Source organism: Osmerus mordax, chromosome 17 (assembly GCF_038355195.1).
Source record: "Osmerus mordax isolate fOsmMor3 chromosome 17, fOsmMor3.pri, whole genome shotgun sequence".
In the NCBI taxonomy this organism is placed as follows: Eukaryota; Metazoa; Chordata; class Actinopteri; order Osmeriformes; family Osmeridae; genus Osmerus; species Osmerus mordax.
Window position 1 is genome coordinate 11,167,259 of NC_090066.1, and position 15,042 is coordinate 11,182,300.

Genomic DNA, 15,042 nt, shown 5'->3' on the forward strand with positions numbered 1-15,042 from the left:
GCTATCCACCATGTTGAATCCAAAGAGTTTACTGAAAAAGGCAGAAAATTACAATAGGGTCAACTAGCTACGAAGCTAACTCAGCTCTGACTCTGGCGCTCCACTCGGACAGAGTATAGAGCTCCGGGAGTTGACGTCACACAATCCCAGCATGCACCGGTCATCGCCATTTTGGCAGGAAAGTGAAGAGCCAAGTGGAGCGCCAGTGTACATACATATATACTTATATACATATTATCAGAGAATGTCTAATATGGGGAGAACTCCCACCAGAGCCTGTTTAAGGACAGCCTTGCCACTCCCCCATTGTACCGAATTTGGTTGCAGTTCCACCAGAGTTCCACTGGGAGTGATCGCGAGCGAATGCCTGATTGTCGTTGAGAAATCTCCTATTTGATTGTAGTTTTTGCATGTTTAACATGGATTATAGGTCGAAATTTGAATGAACGAGTACTTATGTCCTTTTGATTTCTTACAGACTGAATCGTTGTTGCCCATACGCTAGCATTCTGCTAATGAATGCTGATTGGTTAGTGAAGGACTGACGACGACCAAGGGGGTATTCATCGTAGCTCGCTAAGCGGTTAAGCAAGCTCATTTTAAGGCTAAGATAAAAAAACGCCCCTCTTTTTAGTTCGTGGAAGCAACTTTCGATAAATCACCATAGTAACATCAATTATCACTAACCTGCTCCAGAGCATCCTAACGTAGCTGGATAAGCTTGCCACACCCCCGGAAAATAACATGGCAGCTCCCTTTTTGAGAGACCCAGTTGACCAAGGAGCTATATTTTAGTTCGATTAGCTTTCCATCGAGTTCTTCGCGATTGCCAAGATCCTTTATTTCACACGGATGAGTTCTTGTTTGAGCGATATCGATTCAGTCGACAAGGACTCATTTATTTGCAAGACCTTCTCGGGCCGTACATTGCAAATATCACACGCCGCAGCAAGCTTTATGCTTTATTATGAGCTTATGCTGCTGTATGTGAATATGTAACGCTATGTTTTAGGAAATGTATTGTCTTATCTGTTGTGCCTGTGCTTTTTATCTGCAAATCTGCACGCTTGGCAGCGTAACGCTGCGTTCACACTGCAGCGTTTTTTAACGCTCTGCATCGCTCGCCTTCCCACAGTACACCACGCTCGGGGGCGTGTTAGACAAGTTAATACAGAGTTGTAGTGGCCAAGCGTGCAGATTTGGGTTCATGTACTCACAATATCGATCAAAATACCACTTTTACACAACATTTATGTAAGTGCAAGATTTTACTAGTGCAAGATTACAGTAGAATACATGTTACGCCACCGGTCACTCAACCAGTCGTTTGTAGGCTGGGCTAGGGAGCTAGCAGTGGCACAGAACAGTCACGTAATGTGACGAGACTGAATTTAAAAGTAGGCTATAAAAACACTAGGAACAATGACGACATCGGCAACCATGCACCATGCATTATTGGGTGTGCTTTGCCTTCGGCAAGGGCACAACCTTTGTTCTCTCACATATATATTATTGGGTGTGCTTTGCCTTCGGCAAGGGCACAACCTTTGTTCTCTCACATATATATTATTATTTATTTTTTGTATTTCTTTTTGCCCCCCTAAAACTCAGTCAATATTTGGCCTACATAGACAACGTAGGTGTCAAAAGTTTTGTCTTGGTAGCGATTGAGTTGCTTCTATGGAATTTACGTTCCGTTGCATGGTTTAGGCTCAAGTTAAGTTTTTGTGGCGAAAAGTGAAGCTAACGGTGGCTAATTTGCTAGCCACAGTCACTGACGTTACTAACATCACTACGTCACTAACGTCACGAAAACACGCGTGACTACCTTTGGCAGAACATTCGTTTCGCATCTGTTAACTTGGGGGATAGCTAGGCTAACTATAGCTTTACTGCAAGGCAGCTGCAGAAACGCCACAAGCAAAGAGGCCAGGGTGATAACTATTTACTCATTTTACTTTGTGATATGACACACAATTGTGATACAGTATAATACAGTATAAGCTGATATTATTAAGGAAGTACATCTACTTTCGGAAACAGTAGTCTACTATTTCACTGAAGCATTAGCATCATGACATTAGCCTGTGTTGCCCGGGCAACACATACTACAGTGGTCTATGATGTAGCGTTATCTGTTTTCAATCGTTAAAATAAACATTCCTCACATATACATTTTCGTTGTAGGATTTATTCTGACATTAGTAAACGATTTGTTGGTGAAATTACCATTACCTGTGGTTTCAAACCAGTGTAGCTCACTGCAACGCTGTAGCTTGCGCGAAACACACTACAAAAACATCTACACTACTGTACACAGCTGTTTAGGAAGTCAAACGACGACAGAACATGTTCGGCACTCCCCTTACTTAAATCAAAAGTCTATCTAACTACTAACCGGAACTTCATTGCCACAGCCTAAACGTTGTCAATCTGTTCATGAAAATAATTAATTTCAGCTTAAACCGTACAACGGAACGTTAAATCCAATTCAACCAACGCAATCGCTACCAAGACGAACAGTAGTCTAGTACTTTACCGTAGTAGTACAATTTACCGGGGCAGCTTCTCCACACAGGGCTATATCGCATTTTGCGTTGTTACTGACAATGATCGCTACCAGTGAGCTTTTTATGAATGAGCGATTTTCCACTAAATAAATGTCAAGCTTATTTACGTTTTGGGGGGCATATTTTCAGTTAGCAGATGGTACTGTTTGAATCGCGATTCCATCTTCTACTGCCGGGTAACGTCGTAGAATAATCTCCAAAGGGGGTTCTTTATTAATGAATGAATGCAATGAGTAGGCTAAATGCCTGAAAATATCATGAGAAGGGAAAAACTTAAGATGACGTTTAAGTCATAGAGATTAGGTCAATTTTTACACCGGTCTGCCAAATTTATTCCTTTTGATTCAACGTTGAGGCTGCCTCTTGCAGGGGAAATGAGAAGACATCTATTTCATTCTACACTTCACTCGTATTTTCAGTTGTAAATGAGCAGCAAAAAAAAATGCTTTTAAATCTATGTAATCTTTATAAATAATAAGTATTCATTTTTATATAAAATATACAGAAATATCAGTTGTAAAAATGTCATTAAAAAACGGACCCCTGTGCAACCGACGCAAGCAAGCACACCCTACAATTTCCCCAGAAATTGTACCCTCTCTAGTTATTATTACTAGGCTTTTCTTTTATTTATTTTTAAAGAAAAGTAGTACGACTGCCTCGAAAACATTTTAGATAGCTACTTTGCATGACACCATCTCTCGCTAGCTGGCCCCGCCAGCTACGCCAATCCAAGTGAACTGTTCCTGCTGGAGAAGAGGTTCAGTGCAGGAGAGGAACTGTATCAAGTCGTCATTTTAAAGGGAGTTATTGTAGCTTCCCAATAAGGGCCGACAATTTTGAGCAAGAAACAGAAGGGTACTGCACATGTTTACCCTTCTGTTCCTTACTCAAAATGTCAAATAATTGTCCTAAAGCTTTTGAAAGTGAAAGAAAAAGGTGCAGTGGTCTCTCAATTTCTTCCAGAGCTTATGTCAAATGTCTTACCTTCAAGGTTAAAATATTTACAGAACAGATAGGTGACCATGTCAATACAGGACATGCTAGGACTTTTGCTTATAATGAAACCATGCCCAATCTCAACACCGATCTGTCACAAGGATGATACCAAGCGTTTTATTGGAAACACTGATAGACTCCATGTTTTCTACCCATACCCACCCAGAGACATACATTGTTGATTGATAGGGCTTGGATGTTTTGGTAAATTGAAGTACATAGTGGAAATTGTGTTACATGATTGTATAGGGAGACTGGAGGTAAAAAATATCACACTCAATCTCTCATGTTCTCCCTCTCTTTCTACCTATCTCACACTTACACAAACTACACCTCCATCTATCAGAGGTATGGGAATGCTGATCATTCTGTAAAAAAAATCAATTCCCAATTACTTTAATCACTTTTGCTTTCAATTGATCACAGAGTAGAAAACAGTAAATAATTTGAAAGTAGAAAAGTATTTCAAAAAATGGTTGGAATGTATGTAATTTCATATTACGACAACTGAAAAATCTGTACATTCTCAATAATTGAAAGAGAGCAGTCCATCTGTGACACGGATATTTTCAACTTGATTGAAAACCTTCAAGAAAAGGCTCAAGACGCACTTGTTCCGGGAGTACAACGGTACTTAGGAACGGTTCGCTTGACCCGATGTTAGTTTCCTCAAGGATCACAATGACTCTTGCTTAGAGACTTGTTGCTCTTGTGGTTAGTGGTAACTGATTTAAATTTTTGTTCTCGCTGTGATATATTGTTTTATTACTGTTGCTTGCTTTTTTCCACAGGTACACTTGCACTTATAGCTGTTCATGTTGTTTAATTGTAACTTGTTTAACTACATGCTCTTATGGTTCTTCCCTTTGGCACTTACTTTGGTTGTTCACAATGTGTGCTTCATATTTTGGCTACTCGCGATGTTTTTTGGCTATCTTGTTGTTATGATCAGTGACCTATGCACTTTGTAAAGCTCTCTCTTGGAAGTCGCTTTGGATAAAAGCGTCTGCTAAATGAATAAATGTAAATGTAATATAATGTGGCTTTGAACCCCAGAAATGTCTTTCGATGTGATATTTCACCTGAGCAAATAGATGACAAGGTGAAGACAGGAATGGAATACGAAACAGTTTCTGACACGTTGACAGGTAATACAGACTGAGATACAAAGTTTAGCTTTAGGGGCCATAAACCATATACATGGAAGAAGGGACTGGCTTCACAGTCTTTTGTCCTCAGTATTTCCATCTAGATTGTTTAAATATTTCATATTTCACCTCTAAATAAATGTGACTAATGCCAGCATACTCCCACACATCCAACACAAACACACTTGATATGCTCTCCAAGAATCCAAAGACTATAAGGCAAAAAACACACACACACATTATTACCAGAAGCAGTGTACCCGATTTTTGCTGAAGGCATTACTGGCACCACACACACCAGCTGTGTAACCCACAAAACAATGAGAAACATTTCCTCTTCCTCAGAAATGGTCGAATGTACTTATATCAACACTCCGGGTCTTAATCTCAGAGCCAAATTTGACAAGTGGCTGGGATGATAATCTCTCCGTTACAGCCCCTGGAATAAGGCAGTCGTGCCATTGAAGACACAGGCTTTTCATACACACGGATGTTGTGGAATTTGGAATGTTTCATCGATATCTAGAGCATGTATGTATGAAACCTGTTAGAATTGTGTTTGTGAACTCAGAGAAAGAGTAGTTCAGTCAAGACAATCACGTATTAGATTTGAGCATTTATTGTTACATGACATGGACATGTAGATTTAACTTTGGCGGAGTGGATGATCTAAGGGAAGCACTCCCTGCCTCCTCGATGCAACACATACATACATGACATATGAGGCAGGGAGCAATAGAGATATAATCCCCCGGAGGGATCGAACAGACAGACAGCACGGGGGAGAAAGGGGATGGTGGAGGGCGGCAGCAGCACTGATCATACAACAACCGGGGTGAGTGTGGGCATATCCGCGCGTCTTTTAAAGACGCCTTATCGGACGTGGCCCAATGGATATGCGCTGCTAACATGGGTGTGGTAGTGGGCAGAGGAAGGAAGGTGGAGTAAGACGCCTTACATCCCCGATGACTGACGCGCGCTGCCCGATTGCCCTGTCTGAACGAGCTGCGCTTATTTCTGTTAGATGCCAACAATGAGGCTTGCAGAAGGGAGAGTGGATGAGTCTGTTGCAGGGTGCTGGGCCTCCTGATAAACACAAGGCCACAAGGATGCTTTGGGAAATCCTCTAGGCAGCATTTTCCCTCTGCACTGTTTCTGTTGAAGCACTCACTCCAGGGGTCAGGTGGCTGAGCGGTTAGGGAATTGGGATAGTAATCACAAGGTTGCCAGTTCGATTCCCGGCCGTGCCAAATGATGTTGTGTCCTTGGGTAAGGCACTTCACCTTACTTGCCTCGGGGGGAATGTCCCTGTACTTACTGTAAGTCGCTCTGGATAAGAGCATCTGCTAAATGAATAATGAATGGGTCTGGACTGAGGTCTGGTTCTAGGCCACAGCGGGTACAGCTGGCACATCCAGAACTGGCATGGAGCTGGCAGTGCCCACAGTCTTTCCCCAGGATGACCACAGCATGCTGGTCTTCCTCCTGTTCCTTCTCACCCTCGTCTCCAACAACTTCCTGGTCATATTAGTGCCGCCCCGGAACAGAAACACACCCTCATCACCCCTCTGAACATCCTCATCCTCAGACTTATTTACTTTCCCGTCACCCTCCTCGCCACAGTCACCAACTCGTATGGCTATTATGTCCTCGGAGAAGGATTCTGCATCATACAGGGATTGGCGATCAATTACTTTGGTAAGTCGGTTTAAAAGGTTTACATGTTCCCTCTTCCACATGCACTCCATGCTGTGCATATTCATGTGTTTTTAAAGTATGGTTCTGGTCAATAAAAACAACTGAAAAACGTGTTCCATGCACCACAATGTGTAATGGAGGAGGAAGACCAGCTGTGTTCACATTCTAACATAACGGTTGGTAACAAGTAGTCTCTGTTTTACAGATAAAATGCACCAAAGGGTTATTTTCTTACAGTTTTTCTCAATTGTTTACACACAAATACTGGTACTTGAGACACAATGACCACAACATGTAACTCATGCACAAACCCCATGAACCAATTCTGCTAAACTACAAGCACAATTCCTGCTTTACACTCAAATTGCAGTTCTAAAACACACTTTTTTCAAAACACTACACACAATTCTCTGCATTTGGCACAATTTTCATGAAGAAAATCTTTTGTTTTCACAAGGAACACACTGCCATTCAAATACGCACACTGACTCATCGCATGGACAAACACCTGTCACCCAGTTTTACAATTAGCAATCAGAGCTTTAGCATAAAAGGGCAACAGGTGATCTCTTCTGTTTTTGAGCAATGGATGCCAACATTGGAAACAGAGGCAGAGGCAGAGGAGTGAGAGTAAGAGGACGGGGAGGACGAGGATGAGGAAGGCCAAGGACCATAATCTCTGATGAGATCCGAGCCACTTTGGTTGACCATGTGGTCAACCATGGTCTAACAATGAGGGAGGCTGGGCAAAGAGTATAGCCACATTTGAGCAGGTACACTCTAGCATCCATCATCCGGACTTTCCGAAATGAGAATAGGTAAGAAATCTACTCTCACTACAAAATTGCAGTAGGCCTACTGCATATCAATACAGTACTCAATGAGTACAGTAGTACAGTATTGCCTGTGGACTGTTCTGTAGGACTGTAAAAATAAAGTATGTTTCAAGTATTTGGAAAATGTATTCCTACTTTGTATTCCTACACAGTATTTACAGTATTTTACTTTTTATTTGGCAGAACTGAAAGATTACCAACACAAGGTGGTCGGGAACGTGTTTTGTCTCCTGAACAGGAAACTGAAATCATGAACATGGTCCTAGAAAATAACGCCATAACATTACGGCAAATACAAAGAAAAATAATGATAATGTAACTCTATACACTGTACAGTAAATTATTCTGTTGTTTTGCATGTAGACCACTGTATGTGCAACTTTGTGTTGGTTGGGATGTACACTGTGTACATTGTTTTTCTGGGAAAAATACGTAAAATATATTTGTTACCGTGTATTTCTGTGTTCTGAGTATAAAAACAATATTCTCAAATATTTTACAACACACTTATGTATGTACTGTCTGTGGTACAGTAAGTGTAACACTGAACAAAAAAAGGCCTAACTCACTATGATGAATTAAGAAGAAGTGTTTTCCATTCATCATAGTGTTTTACATTGAGAACATCAGTGTTCAAATGGTTCTTATAAATGTCTATTCTTATGATGGTTTGTGTTTGTCATTTGAAAACAAAATACCATTTTGAGATTAAATAACATTGTTTTGAATGTTAAGTTTAATTTTGCAGGAGAAGTGAGGGGTTTTGCCAATTGTGTGTGTGTTTTTTTGATTTGTGTGTAGAGTTCTGAGAGTATGAAGTATGCATTCAGAAAATGTGTGTAACCAATCGAGAAAAACTGTAAATAGGCTGCCATGCAAAGTAATTTAGGCTTACAGTATTACGGTGCGAGATGACCAAATGAATAGTCGGCTATAGTTTATGAGGCTGGCAACCATCAAAAAGCAATACCAAATTAACACAAAATGATAACTTTATTGAGAACAACATTTAGTCAAGCATCTGTGATATGAGAGTGAGTGAGAGAGAGAGAGAGAGAGAGAGAGAGAGAGAGAGAGAGAGAGAGAGAGAGAGAGAGAGAGAGAGAGAGAGAGAGAGAGAGAGAGAGAGAGAGAGAGAGAGAGAGAAAGAGAGAGAGTGAATATGTGTTTGTGTGTGAGACAGAGAGAGAGCGAGAGAGAGAGAGAGAGAGAGACAGAGAGAGAGAGAGAGAGAGAGAGAGCGAGAGAGAGAGAGAGAGAGAGAGAGAGAGAGAGAGAGAGAGAGAGAGAGAGAGAGAGAGAGAGAGAGAGAGAGAAAGAGAGAGAGAATGTGTGTGTGTGTATGTGTGTGTAAGGGTGGAGTGTAACTGATGATGTCATATGTGTGTATGTCTACATGATCTCTGTGTAGTGAAAGACAGAGAGAGAGAAAGAGCATGAGTATGCATGCATGATGTTTGTTAAACATCTGAACAACAGCCGCATATCAGTTTGCTCGACAGCCACTGGAGAAACCTGTCAATCATAAGAAAAAACATAAAATGTAATCTGCCATACCAGTACGCATTCTCACATCCTTACAATGACTGTCTTGATGTCTTTACCCACATTCTACCACCCCCTCCATTTAGCCTTTCTGCTATCTGTCCTCACCTCTTTCCCACATTCTTCTTTTTCTTTTTCTCCTCCTTCACATCATTTTCAGAGTATTCCTCTGGCTGTTTGTTACTGACTTCCAACACAAGCAGTGGTTTGACATACAACTGTGTTTTGGCCGTCTTCTCCCCTTTGCCAGTGTTCTTCCTCTCCCCTTTGCCAGGCTTCTTCTCTTCCGTCACATCCTGAAAGCAGAACACAAGCTTACATTGATGAATCACTGAGCTGAGAAAAAAATTGAACCAATGAAATCATGGTTCTTTTCCAGCCTCATTAGTCCGCAATGTATTTAATTAATTTAAATGTATTTATGCTTTAACAGTGAATATCATCATATATTTGCCCATGATGATAATGACCTACCTGTTGGAGCCCTTCCAGTCCTCCTTGGAGCAGCCTCTTTACATCAGCGCTCAAGCGGGTGATTGGTGTCAGACGAGGGGGGGGTAAATACCCCACAGCAGGCGGAGTCTCAGGCCTGCTAGGAGTCACAACTCCAACGGTGACACGGTTGAGGGGAGTCAAAGCCCGGGGAACCTGCTGGTCGAAGAGGAGGGCCTCGGGAGTAGGAGGAGTCAGAGGGGGGGATTCCATGGCGTCGTCCTCAATGGTGAAGGGGACCACAGGAGTGGTCTCTGTCTCAGATAGATCCTGGGGAGACAGAGTCACAAGAGAAGACATCACCTTTTGGCATGTGGGACCTGGGATCTTTCCATGGCTCTTTAGGATGATAATCAACAAACAGTGCCATGCCATACCTTGAATCAAACAATAGCTGAATAAACGAATACGTACAGTACGTCTGTACTGATTACTTACAAAGCGTTGGATGGAGGGCTTTTCTTCCTGAGAGGGTTGGACCTGTGGTGGGGAACTACACACCTCGGGTGGTTGGATCCTCTCAGTGCAGGCCCTGCAGGCCATGCGTAGCTTCTTAACCTCTTTCTTCCAGCTCTGCAGACCCGTCAGATTGAAGTCATCTCTGCAGTCCTTCATCACCACTTGGATCAGCGCATCGAAATCTTGGCTGACCCGTATATACTTCTGCGCCTGAATCCTCTGGAGCCTTCTCCCTCTGACGTTATAAATAAGTCTTCTCAGAGACGCACCCATCAGGCCTTTTCCCTGGCTCTTCACACGAGACATCTCTTTGAAGTACTCGTTGGTGTTCAGGATCTCCTCCTTGGTTGTCATAAGGTCCTGTTCCAGGGCAACCAGGGATTTTTGGAACCTTTTCATGACCTTTTCTCTTGTGACACGGGACTGCCTGTCGCGCCTCTTCTGATCGTGTAGCATGGTGGGGTGCACGTCATTAGTGATGCAAGGCTTGGTCACGGCTCTCACCGAGGAAGGAAGAAGGCCCTGGGCTTCGTAATCCATAACAGGATTCTAGGGAGACCAAGAGTAAAGTACAATGTGCAGGAACAGGGCAGAGAGGAAAATGTGAAAATATGAATATCCATATGGTGAGGGAGGAGGTCAGGTGGGTCAGATGGCTGAGCAGTTAGGGAATTGGGCTATTAATCAGGAGGTTGCCAGTTTGATTCCCGGCCGTGCCAAATGAAGTTGTGTCCTTGGGCAAGGCACTTCACCCTACTTGCCTCGGGGGAATGTCCCTGTACTTACTGTAAGTCGCTCTGGATAAGAGCGTCTGCTAAATGACTAAATGTAAATGAGGGAAAAGCTGATTCAGCACTAAGAGAAAAAGACAATTCATTGACCTTTTGTCACACACATACACATACCAGGCTTCTATCCGGAAGTGGATTCTGCTGGCGGTCACGGTCCTCATCAGACTGTGAGTCAGATGGAAACATATTGTTCACACAGTCTATCTTCAAAATGTAATGTACCTTGATGCTTTTGATGCACAAACTGACCAGAAAATCTCTCTCGCTGACTGAACGGAGAGAGAGGTCATCGTAATCTTGGGTCTGACGGATAGTGTTCCCACCACGTTCCACTTCCTATATTAGAGACACAGTCACTCAGAGGTATTTGACCATGTTTGCTATTTAACCATTTAAGTGTATGTAAAATAAGGATCTTACCAATTCGGTGTCATCCCTTTCACCTATCGCTATGCATAAACAACTGACCAGAAAATCTGCCTCATCGAGTGAACGGAGAGACAGATCATCCCGATTTTTCCAATCCGTTTCCACCTCTTCAATAGTTGTCCCATCATGGTCAACTTTCTACATTAGAGACACAGTCACTCAGAGAGGTATATGTTTGCTGTTTAAACATTTACATTTAAGTTGATATAAGGCTCTTACCATTTCTGCGCCGTCCATTTGTCGAACCAGTATCCGTTTGGATCTCTTTCCACTGTCCCCACGACGGTGATCAGGATCATCAAACTGTGTCAGATTGATCGTTAGTTTTCATAAATAAATTCTCTGAAAACCACTGCATTAGGCTATGGCCAATAACAGTGATTATGGGAACGTGTTATTTGAGAGGAGCTGACCTGACTGGAAGAGTTTGGTATCGGCATGTTCGGCTCACAATGATTGGCTGTGAAGCAATTGAGAGAAAAACTTGTAACTTTTGTAACTGCAAAGCTGTTGAGGTTTGATTTACAGGCCATTTGTGGACTGAGTCTTGAGTCTCTTTTTATTGATGTGGTCAGTTATAACAAAACACAAAAAGAAAACCATGTATCAAAACTTGCTTTAAATGTATTTGATGCGATGATATTGACGGTAACTGCATAACGAAAGTGTGGATTAAATTGAGAATGAAATTATGTTTTACGTTTAAGATTACAATAAGTAGGGGAAACATTAATGTGTAAATAAGAATTACTCACCAAAAAGCACAAAATTGTCTGAATAGCCTGAGAAAATCGTCTGAGAAAGCTTACAATACAAGTCTTCAAGTTGCTATTCACCTGCCTGTTCAGAAGAAATGTGATGTAGCTGTATAATGTTTAATTGAAGTATGAATATACACCATTATGAGGTTTTTGTACGTAATCATGTGTAGCATTCAAACATACTTTTTATACAGAACGTATGTCCGTAAAATAAATGTGTCAATATTCTTCATTAGAAATGTGTAATTACACACAAGCATGTAGCTCAGATGACTCCAATAAATAATACGCAAACAATGCCCACTATGCAAACTACAACACGTAGGCTATGCGATAATTGTTACTTGGCCCATTTGCACTACACGTTCCGTCATGTAGGACAGATTTGATTTTGAAATCCATACAGCCCAGCAGTCCTTTAAATTGGCAACATCTTTCTTGTCTGTATAGGTACCGACCAGAGCCATTAAATTATTAAGCTTTATTGATTGATTTATTATCAAAACTTGCTTTAAATGTATTAGAATTTTGAATCTGAGAGACATTTTCTTAGTTGTACAGCCATGATATTTACGGTAACTGCATAACGAAAGTGTGAATAAAATTTAGCATAAAATTATGTTTTGTGTAAGATTACAATAAATAGGGGAAACATTAATGTGTAAATAAGAATTACTCACCAACAAGCACAAAATTGTCTGAAGAGCCTGAGAAAATCTTCTGAGAAAGCTTACAATAGTCTTCAAGTTACTATTCGCCTGCATGTTCAGAAGAAATGTGATGTAGCTCTGTAATGTTTCATTGAAGTATGAATATACACCATTGTGACGTTTACGCCACATCATGTGTAGCATTCGGACATACTTTTATACAGATAGAACGCATCAAGTAAATATGTCAATATTCCTCATTAGAAATGTGTAGTAGCCTACACACAACCATGTAGCTCAGATGACTCCAATAAATAATACGCAAACCAATGCCCACTACATACTACAACAGTATGCTATAATTGTTACTTGGCCCATCTGCACTACACGTTCCGTCGTGTTGGACAGATTTTATTTTGAAATCCATACACAGCCAGCAGTCCTTAAATTGGCAAAATCTTTCCTGTCTGTGTAGGTACGCCCAGAGCCATGTAATTATTATTACTAGGCTTTTCTTTTATTTATTTTTAAAGAAAAGTAGTACGACTGCCTCGAAAACATTTTAGATAGCTACTTTGCATGACACCATCTCTCGCTAGCTGGCCCCGCCAGCTGCGCCAATCCAAGTGAACTGTTCCTGCTGGAGAAGAGGTTCAGTGCAGGAGAGGAACTGTATCAAGTCGTCATTTTAAAGGGAGTTATTGTAGCTTCCCAATAAGGGCCGACAATTTTGAGCAAGAAACAGAAGGGTACTGCACATGTTTACCCTTCTGTTCCTTACTCAAAATGTCAAATAATTGTCCTAAAGCTTTTGAAAGTGAAAGAAAAAGGTGCAGTGGTCTCTCAATTTCTTCCAGAGCTTATGTCAAATGTCTTACCTTCAAGGTTAAAATATTTACTGAACAGATAGGTGACCATGTCAATACAGGACATGCTAGGACTTTTGCTTATAATGAAACCATGCCCAATCTCAACACCGATCTGTCACAAGGATGATACCAAGCGTTTTATTGGAAACACTGATAGACTCCATGTTTTCTACCCATACCCACCCAGAGACATACATTGTTGATTGATAGGGCTGGGATGTTTTGGTACATTGAAGTACATAGTGGAAATTGTGTTACATGGTTGTATAGGGAGACTGGAGGTAAAAAATATCACACTCAATCTCTCATGTTCTCCCTCTCTTTCTACCTGTCTCACACTTACACAAACTACATCTCCATCTATCAGAGGTATGGGAATGCTGATCATTCTGTAAAAAAAATCAATTCCCAATTACCTTAATCACTTTTGCTTTCAATTGATCACAGAGTAGAAAACAGTAAATAATTTGAAAATAGAAAGGTATTTCAAAAAATGGTTGGAATGTATGTAATTTCATATTACGACAACTGAAAAATCTGTACATTCTCAATAATTGAAAGAGAGCAGTCCATCTGTGACACGGATATTTTCAACTTGATTGAAAACCTTCAAGAAAAGGCTCAAGACGCACTTGTTCCGGGAGTACAACGGTACTTAGGAACGGTTCGCTTGACCCGATGTTAGTTTCCTCAAGGATCACAATGACTCTTGCTTAGAGACTTGTTGCTCTTGTGGTTAGTGGTAACTGATTTAAATTTTTGTTCTCGCTGTGATATATTGTTTTATTACTGTTGCTTGCTTTTTTCCACAGGTACACTTGCACTTATAGCTGTTCATGTTGTTTAATTGTAACTTGTTTAACTACATGCTCTTATGGTTCTTCCCTTTGGCACTTACTTTGGTTGTTCACAATGTGTGCTTCATATTTTGGCTACTCGCGATGTTTTTTGGCTATCTTGTTGTTATGATCAGTGACCTATGCACTTTGTAAAGCTCTCTCTTGGAAGTCGCTTTGGATAAAAGCGTCTGCTAAATGAATAAATGTAAATGTAATATAATGTGGCTTTGAACCCCAGAAATGTCTTTCGATGTGATATTTCACCTGAGCAAATAGATGACAAGGTGAAGACAGGAATGGAATACGAAACAGTTTCTGACACGTTGACAGGTAATACAGACTGAGATACAAAGTTTAGCTTTAGGGGCCATAAACCATATACATGGAAGAAGGGACTGGCTTCACAGTCTTTTGTCCTCAGTATTTCCATCTAGATTGTTTAAATATTTCATATTTCACCTCTAAATAAATGTGACTAATGCCAGCATACTCCCACACATCCAACACAAACACACTTGATATGCTCTCCAAGAATCCAAAGACTATAAGGCAAAAAACACACACACACATTATTACCAGAAGCAGTGTACCCGATTTTTGCTGAAGGCATTACTGGCACCACACACACCAGCTGTGTAACCCACAAAACAATGAGAAACATTTCCTCTTCCTCAGAAATGGTCGAATGTACTTATATCAACACTCCGGGTCTTAATCTCAGAGCCAAATTTGACAAGTGGCTGGGATGATAATCTCTCCGTTACAGCCCCTGGAATAAGGCAGTCGTGCCATTGAAGACACAGGCTTTTCATACACACGGATGTTGTGGAATTTGGAATGTTTCATCGATATCTAGAGCATGTATGTATGAAACCTGTTAGAATTGTGTTTGTGAACTCAGAGAAAGAGTAGTTCAGTCAAGACAATCACGTATTAGATTTGAGCATTTATTGTTA

At 41.0% G+C, this 15,042-nt stretch overlaps 1 protein-coding gene and 1 long non-coding RNA gene across 2 annotated transcripts; both read right to left on the bottom strand.

Moving 5' to 3' along the window:
• Positions 1–8,600: 8,600 nt before the first annotated feature.
• On the bottom strand, positions 8,601–9,845 carry LOC136960384 (uncharacterized). Its single transcript, XM_067254865.1, has 4 exons — positions 9,727–9,845; positions 9,271–9,558; positions 8,905–9,092; positions 8,601–8,766 (listed from the first exon to the last, which is right to left on the bottom strand). Exons 1-4 carry the CDS (start codon positions 9,829–9,831, stop codon positions 8,712–8,714), a joined length of 636 nt encoding a protein of 211 aa, XP_067110966.1. The 5' UTR covers positions 9,832–9,845; the 3' UTR covers positions 8,601–8,711.
• Positions 9,846–9,897: 52 nt separating this feature from the next.
• Positions 9,898–12,490, bottom strand: LOC136960373 (uncharacterized). Its single transcript, XR_010878834.1, has 7 exons — positions 12,409–12,490; positions 11,723–11,807; positions 11,381–11,427; positions 11,187–11,270; positions 10,788–11,105; positions 10,653–10,703; positions 9,898–10,296 (listed from the first exon to the last, which is right to left on the bottom strand). It is a non-coding gene; the product is annotated as an uncharacterized lncRNA (long non-coding RNA).
• Positions 12,491–15,042: the final 2,552 nt, after the last annotated feature.